Source organism: Vulpes vulpes, chromosome 8 (assembly GCF_048418805.1).
Source record: "Vulpes vulpes isolate BD-2025 chromosome 8, VulVul3, whole genome shotgun sequence".
Lineage (NCBI taxonomy): Eukaryota > Metazoa > Chordata > Mammalia > Carnivora > Canidae > Vulpes > Vulpes vulpes.
Window position 1 is genome coordinate 88,966,602 of NC_132787.1, and position 21,558 is coordinate 88,988,159.

Below are 21,558 nucleotides of genomic sequence, written 5' to 3' on the forward strand. Positions count from 1 at the left end.
GCTCAGTGGTGGAGCGTCTGCTTTTGGCTCAGGTCTTGATCCCAGGGTCCTGGGATCGAGTCCTGCATCGGGCTCCCTGCAGGGAAACTGCTTCTCTCTCTACTTGTGTCTTAACTTCTCTCTGGGCTTCTCGTGAATAAATAAAATCTTAAAAAATAAAAATCAAAACCAGAAGTGAGACATAAAGTCTGGGTGGAAGGAGAGCAGTTTATTCACTTCTAGGCCTGAGAGAGAGAAATCCTGATAACGGAGTTTGTGGTGGCTGATGGTTTAGAAAGCACAGTTCAGAAAGTATTACTTTATGTCTTCAAAAGTAATAACAAGACTTATTTTTTATCAAATTTAAACTAAGTTCATAGCCCTTTGAGCATATTTTGACTTTAAATTCAATTGTACTGTTGACTGGCCTTTGAGAAGGGGTGCTACAGTACAAAGAACATGGACTGCTGAACCAGACTGACCTAGGTCAGAAACCCTGCCATGCCACTTGTCAACTACCAGATGGTGCCAAAATCATTTACTCTCCCCGTGTCAGTTTTCTTATGCATAAAGCAGGAATACTTATTTCTAACACAGGGGTGTTGTAAACTTAAGAGAAGTAAATATCTAATGTGCTTGGTATTGTCAAACCCTCAATAAACTTTTGCCAAGTGAACTAATATTAAACATGTTTGTGATATTTAACGTCAGCTCCTTTGTAGTCCAAAGTCCTTTTTCTGGCTTTGTTTTTAGAATGAAAGAAATGTATTTCTATTTAATCCTTTTGGGGTGGGGTGCCAAAACCTAGAGTAAATTATTCAAAAAATATTATTTATTTGAGAGAGAGAGAGAGAGAGAGAGAGGATTGCAGGGAGAGGAGCAGAGGGAGAGGGAGAAGGGGAGATCTAGGTGGGCTCCATCCCAGGACCCTGAGATCATGACCAGAGCAGAAACCAAGAAGCAGATGCTCAACCAACTGAGCCACTCAGGTGCCCCTAGAATAAAAGTTTTTTTTTTTTTTTTTAGCAATCCAATAAAAAAGAGAATCAGGGGTCTGCTTGGTGGCTCAGTCATTGAGCATCTGCCTTCCTCTGATCCCTGCTTAGGTCCTGATCCCTGCTTAGCTGGGAGTCTGCTTTTCCCTCTCTGTCTCTGCCCCTCCTCCTGTTCGTGCTCTCTCTCTCTCAAATAAAATAAATAAAAATCCTTAATAGTAAAAAAAAAAAAAAAAAAAAAAAAAAAATACAGGCAATGCATTTTATTCCCCCTTCTTACACAACAAATTTATTTTTTTTCGCAGTTCTGGAGCATGTAAGTCCAACATCAAGCTGCCGGCAGGTTCGGTCTCTTCCGAGGCCACTCTGCTTGGCTTGTGGATGGACATCTGCAGGTCTTCCCGGCGTGCCTGTGTTCTAATCTCCTTTCCTCGTAAGCACACTCCCACGCTAATGACTTCATTTAAACTTAGTTATCTTTTTAACCCTATCCCCAAAGACAGTCCCATCCTGACGTACAGGGAATTGGGACTTCAAGGCATGAATCTTGAGGGATTAAATTCAGTCCCTCTCTTTGCCCTGCAACCGTTTTAGCAAGGGCCGTGGCTCCCTCCCCCGCTTCAAGATGATTCTATTTAGTTTTGGGGGGTAGTAGATTAACCGTTACGTTTTATTTTAAATATTTTATTTATTTATTTATGAGAGAGAGGAGCAGAAGCAGGCTCCATGCAGGGAGCCCGACGTGGGACTCGATCCAGGGTCTCCAGGATCAGGCCCTGGGCTGCAGGCGGCGCTAAACCGCTGCGCCACCCGGGCTGCCCCCACCGCTACGTTTTAATTTCTCAGAAACAACCGTGCTGCGCAAGCTCCGCGGGAGCCCTGTCCCTCCCCGGGGCCCGTGCAGCCGGGCAGAGGCTTGCCAGGGCGGGCAGGGGAGGGCTGCGCGTCTGCTGGCAAGGGACGCGGTGTGCGGGCGGCCTGCCCAGACGGCGAGGCTCAGGCGCATCCGTGGCCTTTTCACCCGCGCATCTCGGGGGTGGCCACGTGCCGCTCGCGTTCCCGAGGAGCGGCGGGGCCGGCCGGGGCCCGGAGCTGCAGTTTGTTCCGCGCTTGGGCAGGCCTTGTCCCTCCCGAGCCTCCCGTCCCCGGGCCGAGGCGGGTGAAGATCTGTCGGCGGCCGATGGCTTCTCTGCCCGCATTCCGAGGAGAAAACGTGCCGGTGCCGGGGAGAGGGGCTCGCTCTCGGGATACTGAGCGGCACCCCGCAGCCCGCAGCCCGCGAGGCCCCGAGCCCCCGAGCCCCCAGCGCGCCCTGCCCCGCCCCTCCGCGCGCACGCGCACGCGCCGCTGCGGAGCTCCTCGGGCGGAAAAGCCTGCGGGTACCCGAGGCGGCTGCGTCAGCGCTTCCCGCGGGGAGAGGGCCTCGCCGGGCTCACGTCACTCGTGTGCGACGTCGCCGGCGCCACACACCATGCTGCCCGCCGGGCGGCGAGGTCCGGCCTTCCTGCGGCTGCGGCGCCTCAGGAGGTGGCTGGGGCGCGGGGCTCCGCCGGCCCTGCGCGGCCGTGGGCAAGAGCCCCTGGAGACAGCGCGGGCGCTGTGCGGCGAATCCTCGGCTGCGCACGAGCTGGACGGGGAGGGACGGCGCGAAGCGCCACGGAGGAAGGCTCCCGGCGTAGAGTCGCCCCCGAGTCTCGGTCCGCGCGCGCGAGGCCCCGGGACCGGATGTCTGTCCTCAGGGGAAAGCCTCGGACTGCCGACGCCGCAGGAGGAGCCACCCTCCCGGGAGCGCGTGGACTCGAGCGGGGGCCCAGGCCAGCCCGGCCCCGCCCCCCGGGGGCCCCGGGGGCCCTTGCCGCCCTCTCCGGCCCGGGCCGCGCCCCAGGTCGAAGGGCTCCCGGGCCCCTCTCCCTGCTCCGCAGCTTCCAGAGAGGGGCCCTTTCGCGTCGGGGAGCTCGTCTTGGCGGAGACTGGGAAGCGGGAAACACAGTTCAGGAAGTTGTTTAGGCTGAGTAACGCCGGACACTTAAATAGTAGCTGGGGAGCGGTCCCGTTCAGCGAGATCGTGGGGCGGTTTCCCGGCCAGATGCTGAGGAGCTCCTCTGGTAAGCGCTTCACGCTGAGGAGGCCGGCTTTGGAGGACTACGTATTGCTGATGAAAAGAGGCCCGGCCATAACGTACCCTAAGGTAATGCTACCTCACCTTAGGGAACTAGCTACGGACTGGCTCCGGAGCGGACTGCAGTCTGAAGCGCATCTCAGAGCGTTTACGGTTCTTACTGCTCTCAGACTTAAAACACAAACACAGTGCATGTGAGTTTTTACGTATTTTGTGATTGCTGATTTTAGGAGGAAAGAGCCACCTCTCATTTTTAAGTTGGGAGCGTAGATTCTATCATCTGTAAAGTGAAGACACTGTTGACCTGCTGCATAGAGTTATGTGGAGCAACTAGGCACGTGAGTGCTCCTGTTTGTTCCCCATAACCCTTAAGTTTGCAAATTAAGGACTGCAGGATGTTCAACTCTTATGGTACCGTTGCGGAGATATTCTCATCATCGTTTAATAATAAGGCATGTTACTAGGGGTATATTTTATCAATGATAGATATGTTACTATGCTTTAATCTTTAGGGGGAAAATAGAGTTTTGTATTAAAACAGCTAACAAAAAGCTAACATTAAACACTAAGCATAAGAGAATTCTTTATAATAAATTAACTGCCTAGTTCTTGTTACTACTTTATACTAATTGTCCATTGCTAGTGGTTTATTCCACTTCTTAATCATAGTCAAGGTCCTTGAGTAGAGTGTTCCTTTGTAGTTGTAACAACTCCTATCCCCGGATGAGGAGTCGTTCATCATTTATTCAGCAAGTAACTGCCTATCCTCTATATTCAGGGGAGGTATGGTGATGAGCCACAGTCCTCACTCTCTCTCTCTCTCTTTCTTTTTTTAAAGATTTTATTTATTTTTTCATGAGAGACACAGAGAGAGAGAGGCAGAGACACAGGCAGAGGGAGAAGCAGGCTCAGTGCAGGGAGCCCAACGCGGGACTTGATCCAGGGTCTCCAGGATCACGCCCTGGGCTGAAGGCGGCACTAAACCACTGAGCCACCGAGGCTGCCCCCATTCCTCACTCTCAACCTAGATGTTACACCCTGGAGAGGATGACAGACAACACACAAGTAAATGAAAGAATAATTTCAGGTTGTGCTAAGTGCCAGGAAGACAAATAGATTCATAAAGACAAATAGGTTAACAACAACATGCTGGGTGACCTGGGGAGAGAATACTTTGTCAGATGGTTAGAGAAGGTGTCAAAAGAGAGATACTACCATTCATACGAAACCTAATTAAGGAAAAGCCAGCCATGCAAAGATCCAGGAGCCCAGTATTGTGGCACAGGGAAGAGTAGTGCAGGTATCCTATTAGGGCCTGAGTGAGGTGAGGAAGAGATTGGTATGAGATGTGGTTATTCCATGTGCCTTGGGGCCTTGGAATGTTCTAAGTGGGAATCCAATTTATATTTTACGAGGTCCACCTAGGAACTAAGAAAACCTTTTTGGAGACATTAGACCAATGGGGTATCATAAATTCTTGACGGAAACTTTATCTTTTATGACTGTTCAGTCTAGCCACAAAAAAAATTTTTTTGTGATTTCATCTTGCTTCCCCACATCTTTTTCCTCCCACTAGACAAAACTGTAAGAAAATAGTTATATTTTATAAAGTTATAAAGATAAATCTTTAGTGCACTTTCTGCCTTTCCATTTGTCACAGATAAAAGTCATAGTGCTCCATCCTAAGGAGAAATTTAAATACTGGATACGCTAAGTGTTGATTCCTTTTTTCATTTCCCAAATAGTGGCTGCAGGAAATTTGACTTCAACCTTTACAACTTTGAAGTGCTTTTTAAGGGAATAACTCAATTGATTTGAAAGCTGGTCTCCGTGTTAGAATTACATAGTTTGTCTTAACAGTAAAAGTGGGTCTGTGGGATAATTTTATTTTACTTGTTTTTTTGTGGGAGTGATTTTAAATAAACTTCCTAACAGTTACTTGCGAAGAGTTGATATTTCACATTGGTCAGTATCAAGCACTTTTAGGTTTGGAGTAGAAATATAAAATGGAAAACACTCCCCCAATTTTTATTTTTTAGTTTTTTAAAAGGTTTTATTTATTTTATTTAAGAGAGAGAGAGAGAGCAGGGGGCAGAGGACTCTGTGCTGAGTGTGGAGCCTGACTTGGGGCTTGATCGCATGGCTTGATCTCACGATCCTGAGATCATGCCCTGGGCTGAAACCAAGAGTCAGATGCTTAACCAACAGCCACTCAGGTGCTCCCACTCTCCAATTTTTAAATTAATCTTTTCTGCTGATGTCCATGATTGTAGCACTTATAGAAGAACAACTGGGGAGTAGAAATTGTTGCAATTTAATGAACCCTAAAGTGCAGCCCACTTATCGAAACTTAGGGTGAGGATTAGATTTAATTAGTGTATTAATCTGGAAAGAGATTGGAATTCATGTTGAGAAAAAAATGTAAATTTGAAAGGGTTGTTCTTTCATGAGGTTCTAAAATGTGCAGAAAACTCAATAGTAGAATGATAGTCATAACTTTGGAGGACTCTCCTCATAGCTTTAAATCCCTTTTGGGAAGAGGCAGGGAAATGAATTAAGTGCTAATGTCCCACTCAAGTTTTGAACTGAAATTGCTAGGATGTATATAGTGAAATCCAACCTAGAAAACTCATCCCCTTGAGACCATCTAACATAAATGGCAGGAAGCAAAAGCTAAAGCATGCTAAAGTTTTTTATTTCATGATAGTAAGATTCTTTATCTTATGTGAATAATTCAAGAAAATAAACTGCCTTCTGCAGGACATTTCAGTGATATGACTACTGAAGCTGCTTCCACTTCTGTATGAAGTTGTACTCCTCCCTGCTCTACCCTCAGGTGCCTGGCATGTAGGAGAGGATATGTATGCATGCAAGACTCAGCATTTGTGAATGAAACTTTTGGACTAATACAGCGTAAAAGTTGTGTGTCTGTGCATCATCCGGTCCAAGCCTTAGTCCTGCATTTCAGAAATACATTTTGGTTTCTAATTAGACAACTGTACCTGTTAAAATTCTTGTGCAATGAAACTTCTATTTAATATAGAAGTTTCCGTGACTTGAAAGGGTTCTAGAAACCCTCCTCTTGAAGAATTTTCACAACAGCTTTTCCCAAAGAAGGAAAAGCTAGTAAAAACTTCCTAGATGTGCTGCTTATTTCTTAGCAGCTTTGAAAGGTTGGTTGCAGAGTGTTGAAATAAATCCTAATGTTAAAAATTCTCTGTATCCCATGTGGTATGGTATAATGATCAACATCGTGGTCTTTTTGCATTCGACATCTGTTCTTCTTCTGACTTGCCCACTTAATTCCTGGCTTTGTGACTTTGGGGAAATTACTTAACCTCTTTGATTTGTCTATATAATGGGAGTGATGTTACTTTTCTTATATTATTATCCTGATTAAACAAGACTATGAAAGCAATTTGCATATTTAACCCTGGCACATACATGATAAAGTTTCAATAAATAGCCGTTATTACTATCATCCATGATATTCCTGTTAACAATTCTTTAATTATAGCATTTGTGAAATAGGTCCTCCTATATATTACTGGTATCCTAATACTAAATAAGAAGTTCATTTCCTTTCATGCAGAGATTATGTAATAACTTCCTAACTGGTCTTCCACTGGCCTCTAATTTTTCTCTTTTCTAGTATATCCTGCATTTCCCTGTCAGATTAATCTTCATAAAATGCCATTTATTACCTTTGTGACATGCTCTAGTTACTGTCCAGGTCAAGTTCAAATGCTTTAGCCTGGCATTCAGTTTTCTCCTTTTCTCTTCTTCTGAGATGGGCAGACTGTGCTTATTGTACCTCTTTTGTTTAACACTGTTTCTACTTCGTGTTTTTTTTTTTTTTTAAGATTTTATTTATTTATTCATGAGAGAGGCAGAGACACAGGCAGAGGGAGAGCATGCTCCATGCAGGGAGCCTGATGCGGGACTGGATCCCAGGACTCCAGGATCAGGCCCTGGGCTGAACGAAGGCGCTAAACTGCTGAGCCACCCAGGGATCCTGTACTTCATGATTTTTTCCTTAAATTCTCTGTCTTTAAGTTCAGGCCTTCTGCTGATATCTCTATTCTCTGATCTATTGCTACTTATTGTCTATAATTTTGGTATTTTGCTGTAGTGCTGCTTTGCTAATTGATTCTTGAATCTCTTATTTCACCAAGTAAAAGATCAACTCTTGGTAGGGCAGGCCAGATTTTAATCCTTTTTTTTTTCACTCGTTTCTTCTCCAACTCCAATGTAGTGTTTGATAAGAGACTGTACTTAGTACATATTTATTGGTCACTGAGTCACCCATACTCTCTTTCAATCATAGGATATGAGTATGATACTGTTGATGATGGATATCCACCCAGGTGATACTGTTTTGGAAGCTGGCTCAGGCTCTGGTGGAATGAGCTTATTTTTATCCAAAGCAGGTAAGAGATTGGGAGAAATGAGCTGAATTTAGATGGGCAAAGAAAACACAACAACAGAAAGTTAAGTGGATAAAGATGTTTTAGAAAATATTTACATAACTTTGTGATAGAGAGCATTCTCCTTGAAATCAAATGCAAGCAACTATTTATCCACCTTGTACGTTTATTCTAGTCATTCTCTCTATCCATCTCCATTTTCGGTGCTTTCTCTTGCTCCCTCCAGGTTTTTTAAAGCTTCTTCTTCTTCTTCTTTTTTTTTTTTTTTAAGCTAAACTTATTTGGACCTAACACAGCTATAGTTCACAGATCCTAAGTATTTAGACCTCAGAGAATTTTTAACATAGTGACCGTACTCAAGTAGTTATCACCCAGATCAAGACAGGGAATATTGTTGCTTTACAGAAACCTCCTCATTCTCCTTAGTCATAATCCTCCCCAAAGATAACCACTATTTTGCCTTTTATCATCATTGATTAGTTTTGCCTGCTTTGAGCATTGTATAAAAGGAACATACAGTATGTACTCTTTTGAATGTGGCTCCTTTCATTCAAAATTCTGTTTGTGAGAGTTAGCTGTTGCATACAACAGTAGTTCTTTCATTTTAGTGGCTGTGTAGTTACTCCATTTTGTAAACAAATCACAGCTTATCCATTCTGTTAATGGGCATTTGAGTTGAATATTATGAACAGTGCTGCTCTGAACATTCTTATATTTGTTTTTTGGTGCATATGTGTGCATATTTTTGTTAATAATAATTCCAGATGAATATTCAGTATGAGAGAAATAGAAGGTAGAGGGTGGTCAGCTGCTGGGAAAGAATCATATACTATTAAGGGCAAAGAGTGATAGTAGTTATAAATAATCATAATATAGAACTATTAAAGCTAGATCATGTAGAGTCTTCCTTTCTTTAAGAAAGTCTCAAAATTGTCAGTTGGTAAAAGTCTTGCTTGATTGAGGGTAGCACCTGATCAAAAATCAAGAGATGAACAGTAAACATAAATATCTGTTCATGTTCCCATCACTTGATTTCTGGTTACTTTTAATTTATTATTGCTCTCTTCCTTTGCCTACTTAATTCCTCTATGTGTTAAGGTTGCTTTGGCTGCTCTGGCTGCCTGTAGAATTGTCCTTCCTCAGCTAATGATAGACTGCTGAATAATGACTGCACTCTCTTTGGGTACATTTTTTTTCTTTTTGGATCATACTGTTCTTTATTAGTGCATTATTTCTTAAATAATCAGCTTTGCTAGAGCTGTTGTATGTGTATATGGGTAGATTTTATAAAGAATACAAATAGAAGTATACCGAACTGAACTTAAACCTTTTGTTCTTTCACCTAATGCCATCACATACAAACATAATCCAGTTTATGCTAGGTCAGAAATTCATTTTGGCCTCCTCAAATCTTATTTTTTTTTTTTATTCTTTTCTGTACATAGTTAAAGGCAGTCATTTCTTCACAATCAATGACTGAATCCTAAATACATTTAACAGAGTGAATTTATAAAAATTTGTGTGAGCAGACAAGTGCCCATATTTCTAATATCTGTAGTATCAGTGGTGTCATGGCATGAATAGTCCCAAACTATGAGTGATCAAGAAATTATTGCTATTTACCTTTGGGATGGATTTTTTTCTCCGTAATTTTCTTTTCCAATTATTTAGCTTATGCTGTTGTTAACATTAATTTCTCTGCCTTGAGAACATGGTGAATTGCAGCTGGAGTTATATTTCAAAAGACATCCTAGAATTTAAACTTTTCATGAGTAAATAATAGATTTATTGATCTAGGACAGCTCCCAAATGATATCAAATCACCTCAAATAGAGGTGGCTGGAGAATTAATTGCCTTTAACTAAAATGCAAGTAGTCTTTTTTTTTTTCTTTTTTTAAAGATTTTATGTATTTATTCATGAGAGACACAGAGAGAGAGAGGCAGAGACACAGGCAGAGGGAGAAGCAGGCTCCACGCAGGGAGCCTGACATGGGACTCGATCCCAGGTCTCCGGGAGCCCTGGGCTGAAGGCGGCACTAAACCACTGAGCCACCAGGGCTGCCCTGTAAGTAGTCTTCTGTAGAAACTGCACTATTACTATGCTAAACAGTTTTTCTTTAGGCATATACAAAAATACAAGTATCTTTTAAATATATGAAATGACTAACTTCATCCGTAACAAAAGAAATGTAAATTACAACTAAATGATAAACTATTTTCAGTTTTTAGATTGACAGAGATAAAAAGTTTGAAAACTCTTTGTTGGAGAAAGTATGGAGAAATAGGTGCTTTACTACCTTGTTGGTAGAGTGTAAATTGGTATTATTCTTTGGGAGGAGAATTTGGTAATAATTTTCAAAATAAAAAATTCACATACCTCTTGAACTGGTAATTTCATTTTAAAGACTGTCTTTTCATTGATAAAAAGGTTTAGGCAACATAATTTTCACTGCAATATTGTTTAAGACTAAAAACAAGCTAAATGTTCATCCGTAGGTGACTGGTCAAATAAACTATGGCATAGCCATACAATGGAACATAATAGCTCTTAAAAAGAACATAGTAGATCATTGATCACTGAAGTAACATTAGTAAGTATAAGGAAAGTGTATGGGATAGTATATATAACACATGTATGTTTTAAAGTATGTTAAAAATAGGGAGAGACACTTTGCACATTTATATAGGCACCAACTATCTTGTGAAGGGTAAATAACTGGTGATATGGTTGCCTCTGTCGAGGAAGATTGATTAAGGATCTGGGATGGGATAGTTTTGTAACCCTGAAGTATTTGAATTATTTTTTCACATCAGTGTAATACCTTTGTATTATAGTTTTTTTACATTCTTTTATGAAATGAATCAATAAAATATCATAAATTCTTTTAATTAAGTTGGATCACAAGGACGAGTCATAAGCTTTGAAATACGAAAAGACCACCATGAATTGGCTAAGAAGAATTATAAAAATTGGTGTGATTCATGGAAAATGAGTCATGTAGAAGAGTGGCCAGACAATGTGAATTTTATTCATAAGGATATTTCAGGAGCAACTGAAGATGTAAAATCTTTCATATTTGATGCGGTAAGTTTTCTAAAGTGGGTCCTATGATATTATCTAATACTGACTACATAGAAAACAAGGATTGCACTTCTTTTGTATGGAAAAGGCTCTTCCTTCATTATTTGCCCTGTTTCTATTTGTAGAAGTAGGGAGGAATATTTTCCTTTAATATTATGGTAGAATTTAGAGCAGAGAGACATACTGAATCAGGTGCCAAAGCTGTTACTAAGTCTGGAGTAATGACCAGATAGTAAGAGGAGTAGTTGAACATCATAAACCTCACCATTTCTAGGATAAAGGAATAATAATTTAGGAGCAGCATTGGGAGCATATTGATTGATCCCAGAGCCTGACCTCACGTTGTGAGATTTGGGGGAATAAATGGCCCTCATTTGTGAGGGAACAGGCAACAGGCATCTTAAGACAGTTAACATGAAGATGTCGATGAGTGTTCATTTAAAATATTGAGGTTAGAGGCATTTACTATGAACATAGCTTCAGAAAGTGGAGTAGATGGATTTGTGAGGTGCAGGAATGGTGAAAGATTGAGCTGGGGAGAAGAAGCAGAGAAATATGAAGATAAAAGGATAGACGATGAAGGGATATTTTAGGCTGTGACCAGTGATGGTAGAGATGTGGGACATGGAGGTATTAGTTGGATTCAGAGTTTCAGAATTCTAGTGTAAGTTACCTTATCCTTGATGATTTCATTATTTCATAGCTTGGCACTACAGACTGAGGTCTAGGTTGTCTTTGCTTTTTTAAATTGGCTGTTTGGAAAGTTGAATTACTTTAGAACATTTATGAGGGAAACTAGTTGAAAAATGAAGAAAGAGGAGACTTTTTTAAAATCAGGACTGGTTCCCATCTCTAATATTAAAGTCTGTAGTTTTGGTGACACAGATACCTGGACACAAAGACCACAGTTCTTTTTCCTTATCCTTGTTTGGCTTGCATATTACAGCTCAGTAAGGGCCAGAAGAAAAGAAATTTTTCTACATAGGCCATCCATAAGACTGTTAGAATGTTACAGATACCTGAGAGGTTAATTGATCATCTGAAATTTGCTTGATGATCATGAAGGACAAAAGAGGATTTTAATGATATTGTTGAAGCTTTGTAGAAACCTGCTGAATCATCCCTGATCTAAAAGAAAGAATGTGGGCAGCCCGGGGGAGGGGGGGGGTGCCTCAGCAGTTTAGCGCCAACTTCAGCCCAGGGCATAATCTTGGAGACCCAGGATTGAGTCCTGTGTTGGGCTCCCTTGTATGGAGCCTGCTTCTCTCTCTGCCTGTGTGTCTGCCTCTCTCTCTCTCTCTCTCTCTCTCTCTCTCTGTGTCTCATGAATAAATAAATAAAATCTTTAAAACAATTAAAAGAATGTTCCTTACTAGATTTATTTGGGTGAACTCTCTTGAGTAATAGTGCCAAATAGTTACACATGGTTCTCAGTATGAGAAAATATAGGAGGATCCATACCCCTGCAATCCAAAATGATGGTGAACATAAAAGGTATTAAATCACAAAGGAGAACAAAAGGAGAAAAAAATGGCTAATAAAATATTTTTAACAAATTTTTAAAAGCCTAACCATCAGAAGATGAATGGACACAATGGAATACTAAAAATAGTATTATTTAACATAGTGAAATAAATGTACTGTATTTACATCAGTAAATCTCAAAGACATGGTGCTTAGTGGAAAAAAGCATTATAAAAGAGTATGTATGGAATGGCCATATATATCTAAAATTTAAAACTATGCAAAACAGTACCATGGTACTGTTTATAGCTATATACATATGTCATAAAAGTATAAATTATTTGGGAACATTACCAACTTCAGAGGAGAGAAAGGGAGAGGGGAAGAGGGAACTAAGTTTTGTGGTCCATTCAGCCTGGTTCCCATAATAGCCAAGAAGATCTTGGATAAGTTACTTAAACTTTCTGTGCCCAGGCCCCTCACACATTAAACAGGAATGATGATAATATTTCATATTTCATAGAGGTGTTGAGGATTAAATAAGATATTTCATATAAAGTGCATAGAACAGTACCTGGTATATAGTAAGCATTAAAGAAATATTAGCTATGATTTTCATCATTATTTCCTTCCTTCTCTCTACCTGTTTAAATTCTATATTCTCTTTAAAGTTTAGAAAGGTCATGATCTCTTTCATGAAATGTACCTTACTCATCTACCTGCTGGATTATCATCTTTCTCTGAATTATTGAACTACTGTTTCTAATTCAATAAGCATTTATTAAAGACCTGCCATGTGCCATGTACTATGCTAAGACCAATTTATACATTTAGCATTCTAGAAGATAGACATATAAACAATTACTGGAAAGACTCAGAAACGTGGAACACCATGGCTGTAGAAATTGGGTATCATGAGATGAAGCTGTAAATGCAGTCTTAATGGTCTAGATAATGAAGAATACTTGTATGTATATTAAGCTAGGGCATAGAGACATTAATTATCTTAGAGATAATGGGAACTATTGATGAGTTCCTAAGTTGGGGAGCAGAATGTTTTAGATTCCTGTTTTAGATTCTTAGCAGATTCCTATTTTAAAGTAATTTTTTTTTAATTCCACTATCGTTAACATACCACAATTCATTTCAGGTGTACAATGTAGTGATTCAGCAATTCCAAATGTTACTTGGTACTCCTCAAGATAAGTATATTCTTCCATTTTAGAGTAATTCTGGTGGAAGAATGAGGCTAAGTCTATGTAGAAAGCTATTGTAATGTTACAACAGGATACAATGAGGTTCTGATCTAAGGCATTAACAGTCCGATGAATTTGAGAAATGTCAAATAGATAAGGTTTCTGGGGCTGGATAATTTTCCAGACAGAAACATCAAAACCCCAATGATTCTCAAAAGAGAATTTGAGGTAAAGAAAATGATGACCCCAACAAGTGAGGTTTGAGTGACTGGATGAACGGAAATGTTGAGAATATTCAAGAGGATTGGCAGGTTTCTTGGTTATCTGATTTGTGGTCCTTATCAATAACATAGGCAAACTCTGTAGTTACAGCCAATGAAGCCCATTTATGTTTATCATGTTAACCCTTTGATTCAGTCATTGAGATCTTTCCTTGAGATCTGATAAGCATTTTATTTTATTTTATTTTATTTGATAAGCATTTTAAACTGTCCAAACCTGAATTCTTGATTATTTCTGCTAAGCCTGCCCCTCCCATAGTCTTTACCATTTCCCTCATTCTTTCAGTGGCTTAGCTAAAAACACTGGATTAAACCTGACTCCTCTTTCTCTTTATCCTACAACCAATCCTAATTCTAATTGGTTCTACCTTTTCAAAATATATACCACTTGTTATCACATCCAGTGCTATTTGCTATACCAGGTCACCGTCATCCTTCCTTGCCTTCTCTCAGTCTTTTCTTTGTTTAGATCTAAAAATTAAGTCAGAATGTACTTAATGCCACCGAATTGTACACTCAGAATTCATCTCTTATTACAATTTTCCCCTTTTGTCTCCACTGCAGCGACAGTGGCCTTCTCAGACTCACCAAGTATCCTACAACCTCAGAGTATTTGTATTTGCTGTTCTGTCCATCTGGAGTATACTTCCCCCCTAAATTTCCACAGGGTAAGCTTAATCATCATCTTCAGGTCTTTTCACTGACTAGCCTATGTATAAAATAGCACTTCCTTCCATTAGTCTCTATCCCTCATATTCTGTTTTATAATTCTATACTTGATGTCACTTATCCTCCGGTGACTTACATACTTCTTGGATTTTTGTTTAATGGCTGTCCCTTCATTAGAATATATGTTCCCTTGAAACAAAATGGAATGAAAGCTCCTGTTACATCCTTACTACTTAGCAAAATGCTTGGCACATGGAAGGTGCTCAGTAAATATTTGGTGAATGAATTAATAGTGAATGATTACCCATTAATACTATTTTTAAAAACATAAATAATGGAATAATTTAGTAATATGTTGATGTGCCAACTACTCTTAGCTTTTCAGAGTTACCCATCAATAAAAGCAACTTTATTTTCTATTTGGGCATATTTATTTTTGTTTTAAATGAATTAAAAAAAATTTCACATACTCATTGTATTCATTTGACATCTTTGTGAATACACAGCCTGTATTCTGCAATTGGATGAAGAATAAAGAACTAAAGGTCAGGATTCTTGCATTTTAGAATCTCTCAAATTAATAACTTTCCTTTTGAACATAAAAATACATATTTAAAAAAATTTGAATTTCTGTTGCCAAAAGCTGAACTCTCATTAAAATTTTATATATATGTATGCATTTGTGTATATTAGATGTAGCTGTAGAAAGATTCCTGTAGTGTTGATATTGCCAAGTGCACGACAAACCATTATGATTTTCATGTAGTCAAGTACTGTGACATTTTGTATAATAATAAATACATCTTTTTGAGAGAGCAAAATGATGGTTAATAGTATTAGAGTTTAAAAATGAGAACTTTAACTGGGTAATTGCTTTCTAAAAGTTTTATAATAGTAAGAAAGAAGACCTGTGCTTTGTTTAAACAAAACTCTGTCTGATTTGCTTCCCCCTGACAGGTAGTTTTGGACATGTTGAATCCTCAAGTTGCTTTGCCTGTTTTATACCCAAATCTTAAACAGGGTGGTGTGTGTGCTGTATATCTAGCAAAGTGAGTAATGTGGCTATTTTTCTTTGTAATGTGATTTTAAACATACTTTTATTTTGACTTAAGGACTTGGTTACAGTGTTCATTTTATAATCGAATTAGGTGTATATGTCAATTTGTAAAACTTACGAACCAATATATATCACAACAAATTTATATTGCTGTTTAAACCACTCTTTACCTGAATGATAAGATGGACATTTCTTCTGACAGTTTATCTTTTTTTTTTTTTTTTAATTTTTTATTTATTTATGATAGTCACACAGAGAGAGAGAGAGGCAGAGATACAGGCAGAGGGAGAAGCAGGCTCCATGCACCGGGAGCCTGACGTGGGATTCGATCCCGGGTCTCCAGGATCGCGCCCTGGGCCAAAGGCAGGCGCCAAACCGCTGCGCCACCCAGGGATCCCCTTCTGACAGTTTAGAAGAAAAGTTTTAAAAGTATAATTTGAACAGTAATGTAAAATCATAGTTTCTGCATTTTTTTACTTAGTATTCTATGAAATTGTATATTATGTGCTCGAACTTGCATGCGTATTTTTCCCCCTTGGTTTAACTATAGCATTTAAATTTGAGTTAAGAGGGCAGCCCTGGTGGCTCAGCAGTTTAGCATTGCCTTCAGCCCAGGGTGTGATCCTGGAGACCCGGGATCGAGTCCCACGTTGGGATCCCGGCATGGAGCCTGTTTCTCCCTCTGCCTGTGTCTCTGCCTCTCTCTCTCTCTCTCTCTGTGTATCTCATGAATAAATAAAATCTTTAAAAAAATAAATAAATAAAATAAATTTGGGTTTGAGAGGTATAGTGAATTTAAGTATCAAGTTATTATTATAGTAGAAATTTAAAGTACTTTTTTTCACTTTTTCTAAAAGCATCACACAGGTTATTGAACTGTTAGATGGAATTCGCATCTGTGAACTTGCTCTCTCATGTGAAAAGATAAGTGAAGTCATTGTCAGAGATTGGTTGGTTTGCCTTGCAAAACAGAAAAATGGAATTTTAGCTCAAAAAGTAGAACCTAAAATCAACACAGATTTACAATTACATTCTCAAAAGAAAATTAGAATTGAAGGTGAGATGTTTCAAGAGGATGACCATGGTGAGTTTCAATTTTATTTCATATGTGTTTGCAATAATAAATGGAGAATAGCTTCGTGAGTGTATTAAACAATGATTATAAAACTATTTCTCAGGGATTTGTTCTCTTTTCTTAGAGATATTGAAATATGGTATTTCTTCTGTGAAATTAAAATCTCTAAAGGACAGAATAATGACTTTTTTTTGCCTTTTATGTAAAAGTTTGATACCTTTGAAGAATGGAGCTTTGTATGATATTCATATTTTGCTTGTATCAAAGCAGTTGGCTTATGCAAAACTTTAAATATATTACAGGATGTTTTAAATTTAGGTCAGTGATTATTACTGAAGGGAAAGAATTTAATAGGACTTGATATGCAAATAGCTAATATTCTAAAAAGCAACTGGAATTCCTCAGAGAACTAAATTTAGGTCCTTGTTGTATGTACTCATTATTTAGGATATGAACAAGTTTTCAAATATCCATTAATTGATGATATAGGGGCTTATCCATTTAGTTATCAAACCATATATGTTTATCATTTAATCCTTGACAAATTGTTTCTGTAAGATAACTGGCAGAGTAGTTTCAAAACAAATGCTGAAAAAATGAGTTCTGAGAGAAAACTATAAAAGGGCAATAATTTGTATTTTAACAGTTTTGTCAACAAATTATAAAATATTTTATGTAGCTTATAATATATATTTTGTTCTACAACAGAAGAATCACATTCTGATTTTCCATATGGATCATCTCCTTATATTGCTAGACCTATACACTGGCAAACTGGTCATACAGGTGAGTGATGTTTTCAGGCCATAGTAAGTGATGTTTTCTTCTGGTTATTGTAATAACTTTGCTTTTTTCTTTCCTTAAATTAGCTTTTCTTGTCAAGCTGAGGAAGTTTAAACCACAACCCGAGTAGTACCTCAGATGACAGCAACTGATTGGAAGATGGAAAAATATCAAAACAGAACTTTATATTGTGAATCACTACTTCCATAGATTGGAATTGTTAGCTGTTACTATGATTTGTATAACTTTTACGTATAATTTTGAAAAATAATAAAAGCTAAAGGAAGATGTGTAACATTTCAAAACTGTTTAAATGTCTCTTTTTGACACTTGTAATTATTTTGACATGTTGTAGTTAATGATTCAAAATTGGTTTAGTTGAGCCATCTCACTCTTCACTTCCTGTAAACCACTCCATAGATTTGTCTTTCTTCATAAAATTAGTTTTCTTTTCTTTGTTTGATTGATGGTCATTGGCTACCAAAATAAAAAATGATTTTAAGACAAATTTTATATATCTGTTTAAGTACATATTTTAATGGCTTGTATGTATCTTAAGAAGTAAAGCAATCTGGATTATAGTAAATAATACAAAGAAAACTGATAATCATATAACCATCTTAAAAATTACAACAAAAGGTGTAATTCTTGAATCTCTTTTATCCTTCTCAGAATCATTTTAACTAATTTGAAAGAATATCAGAATTAGAGGTTTATTCATAGGCACCAATTACTTAGCATCTACCCTACATTGTTTTAAGAACTTATTATAATGTTTTTTCATTTAATATGTATACCTCATCTTTAAGGTTATCCATATTTTACAGATAAACAAAAACTTAAGAGTATTGTTTAAATAGATGTTTTATAGGTTTTAAAGGGTTATACCTGGGAGAATAAATGCTGCTATTCCTCAGTTTCTCTCTTAGGCTAGAGCTATTTAAAATAATATATATATTCTAAATAACACTTTACATATTTTTCAGTAGTGGAAACTTTTAACATAAAATCTCTGCCTTTTTATACTATCATCTAAAAAAAAATGTCTAATTAGACATTGAGTTATAACACAAATAGAAAACTAAAATTGTTATGAATGCTCCAAAGAAGCACAGAGTACTATAATCCAGGGTTTTACTTTGGTTAAGTAATTACCTATGCAAGTGACAATTGAGCTGTGATCTGAGTGCTAAGTAGAAGTTGATTATATGAGGGAAAATGAGAACAAAAAAGGCCGGTGATGCTGGAGTTGAGTGAAAGACTGGAAAAATAAGTAGGGGTCAGGCCATGCAGGATAGACCTCTTAAGGAGTTTGTCTATCCTAAGTAAAATAGGGTCTCACTAAAGGATTTAGTGAAGTGAGGGGTAACATGTCCAGATCTGTGTTTTGAAAAAAAAAAAAAAATCACTCTGGTTGCATTTTTAGGAACTGATGGAATCACAAGCAGAATAGTCTTCTGGTGTCCTTTTTCTTAATGGTAACTATCTGAACACTCTTATAGTAATAATGGTTTTATTTTTCATAACATTGCCAGATATGTAGAAGCTCTGAAGTATATTTTTAAGTTCTGTCCAGAACTACTTCTCTTTCTTCTGCTGTTCTATTTAACCAATAGTAAAATACTGTCCTTCATGTATTGTTTTGAATGCAAGCTCTATGTGTATTACTTGGAAAAAGAGCTGGTTTAAGAGCAAAGAAAAGTTGTACCTTCTACTCCTGTTTCTTTCTTTCTTTCTTTTTTTCTTTTTTTTTTTTTTTTTAGTAGGCACCATGCTAGGCATGGAGCCAAATAGGAGTCCTGAATTCAGGACCCTGAGATCAATATACCTGAGCTGAGATTGAGTCAGACACTTAACTGACTGAGCCACCCAGGTGCCTCATTCTATTCCTATTTCATGTAGAAATTTAGTTTCTGTTCAGTCCACTGTCAATAGATGTTGAATTGAACAAAACTTGTTTAACAGTGTCCCTTCTAATATTAAGCTGAAATGAAAACCAAACTACACAAGCAAGTAAGCATTTATTTATATAGTTAAAGTCCAGCTTAAGCCTTTCTCCATGTCTCCACTGACCATTAAGCATATTTACAATCTTACTTATGGAACAGATGTGTTCTTCTAAATTTAGCTTTCTAAATTCACATCTGGCTCTCATCTATGCTGTAAACTTACAGATTTGTGACTGACTCAACTGTCCTCCTAGTACCTTCCAGAAGTCCCACCTTTTTCACCTAGTAAATGGTCAATAAAAGTGTGCTGAAGGCTACAAGGCTACATTTGATCTGTATCTACACTACATCCATATTTGTATCTATACTACCCTATATCTGTATATATCCTACTGACTTGGTTGTTCTAAGGAGAAATTTAGGCATGGATTCTGAGAGAATTGGAGTTAGAATTCTACTTCAGAGGCAGTAGGGACTCCTGAAGGTTCTATGGTCATGTAAAAGGAGGTATTTTTTTAAAAGTTAGTCTGTAAATATGAATATTTAAAGGAAGTATCTAGGAGTATTTAAAGGAAGGAAAAACAATTGAATCAGAAATTTCACAGTTAACACACGGTATACATTATGAGTTGATTGGTAGTAATATACAACTATTAGGTGAGGAAAAGGGGCAGATGTAAAAAATACTGTGAAGGAATAACCACAGGAGCTGGTAATTCACTGAATATAGATTAAGATTTTAAGTTCTTCTACTGCATGATTAGAACAGTTGTAGAGACTGAAATAAGTTCAGAAGAGGATCTTTTTTTTTTTTGAGAAAAAATTATTTTAGATTATATAATAGTTGCAATGTCCCAGGCTTGCTCATGTGAATCAGTAATAAGGTTTGCTATATTGCTTTTTGCCTTTGGCTTTGCTCTAAAATCTGAGGCGTCCTCTGCATATTCATGTTTCAGAGGGATTAACTTAGGTGTCATTAGGCTTAAAACAGCATAAGGTACAGAGAGACTGTGTGGTTTAGTATAAAAATAGGCTGTATATTCAGATAGAACGGAGTCCCATTTTGCTGTTTTTATTGTTGGTGTTGTTTTACCTTGCAACTGTAACTTTCCTTTATCACTAAAATGTGTGTCATGATGCCACTTAAAGATTGCTTGGGGAGAGGGTCAAGTGTTAAATGAGGCTACCTTTATAATATGCCTGGAACAGGACTGGTGACTGTGATGTATATAAATTCGTAAAGAATGCCTCATTTATTTCCCAGCCTTGTCAAAATGACAACTTTTTATTCCTAATAAATATCATAAACATGTTTATCTGAAACTTGTTTTTTGAATATGTTTTGAGAATTTTTAATGGTAGAAAAATAGGTTTTTTGTTTTGTTTTTTTTGTAGGCCCCTAAGAAAACCATGTTTACTTCTCCAAGACCAATGTCCAGTCTACATCCATATGAGCACATACTTTTACATGGCAGTAATAACAGCAAATCTTCTATTTTATGCCTCTTTAATTGTTGTTATTGTCTGCCGTATTATGAGCATTTTCAAGTGGTAATAACACTTTCATAATTATGGTTCAGGATGACTGCATAAAACAAAATTAGAAATTTTACCTGAAAAGCAAGAAGTTGCTTGTGTATGAAGATAGAAGCATTGAAAAGCATCTACTGCTATATTTTAGCATAAAAGCCTGGAGTAGAGCATCAGCTCTTTGTGTTTCTTATAGAATGATGAATTGAGTTTTCTGCAACCATAAACCATTAAGTGATTCCAACCACTTTATGTGGACTGAAGGAAGAAAATTTTGCTAGCAGAGGTCACTACTGGGAATCAGCAGCTGCTGAGGCAGTAAGACTCTGACCCCTGCTCCTTGATAACCTTGTGTTACCTTTAAATGCTCTCACACCCCCAATTAGCTCACTTTCTATTAAGCCTACTGCGGTAAAATGAATGTATATGTTTATTGGTCAAGTGTTTTTTTCCAACATATTGCCTACCCTCTGTCATCCTGAAACAAAAGGTTTTACATTTAACTTTAATACTCTTTAGTTCAGAGTAATGAGTTCCTTGTTCCTTCCTGTAGAGGATCTGTGTATATCCTAAACCAGGGATGGGATGAAAGCACAGTTTCATTTACAACTCCCTTAAGTGCTCCACTTCTCATCCACAGTCCCTCAAAGTCATGCTTTTTTTCAAAGCAAACTGGCAGAGCCCCTTCCTCCCTGGACGTACTGTGTTTTCTTGAGATATCAAAGTCTAAAATACAGTGTACTTGATATCTACAGGCGCTAGTATGAGTAAAACATAACTACTTGTGTTCTGCTTTCTATAAATATCTGTTCAAATTGTAGTTGGAATTCTCTCCCAATTCACTCCATACAATCTTTCATCAGGAACTTGGTTCTTAATACTTTCACCACCTCCTTAGTCCTCAGTAGTCTACTAAAAAGACTTCTGTGGCAGCTTTTTTTTCACCACCAA

The 21,558-nt window shown here is 38.1% G+C and overlaps 2 protein-coding genes across 2 annotated transcripts in view; one reads left to right on the forward strand and one right to left on the reverse strand.

Moving 5' to 3' along the window:
* The first annotated feature begins 1,906 nt into the window (after positions 1–1,906).
* Positions 1,907–20,400, forward strand: TRMT61B (tRNA methyltransferase 61B). The gene is made up of 7 exons (XM_026016003.2): positions 1,907–3,162; positions 7,421–7,523; positions 10,416–10,606; positions 15,171–15,262; positions 16,128–16,354; positions 17,054–17,131; positions 17,215–20,400. The coding sequence occupies exons 1-7, from the start codon at positions 2,155–2,157 to the stop codon at positions 17,256–17,258; spliced, it is 1,743 nt and encodes a 580-aa protein (XP_025871788.2). The 5' UTR covers positions 1,907–2,154; the 3' UTR covers positions 17,259–20,400.
* The window catches only part of SPDYA (speedy/RINGO cell cycle regulator family member A), a 28,006-nt gene continuing 23,964 nt past the window's right edge, over positions 17,517–21,558 (reverse strand). The window contains exon 7 of the mRNA XM_026016004.2: positions 17,517–17,605. Coding sequence (XP_025871789.1) covers positions 17,517–17,605 — 89 coding nt within the window. The remainder of the gene's footprint in view (positions 17,606–21,558) is intronic.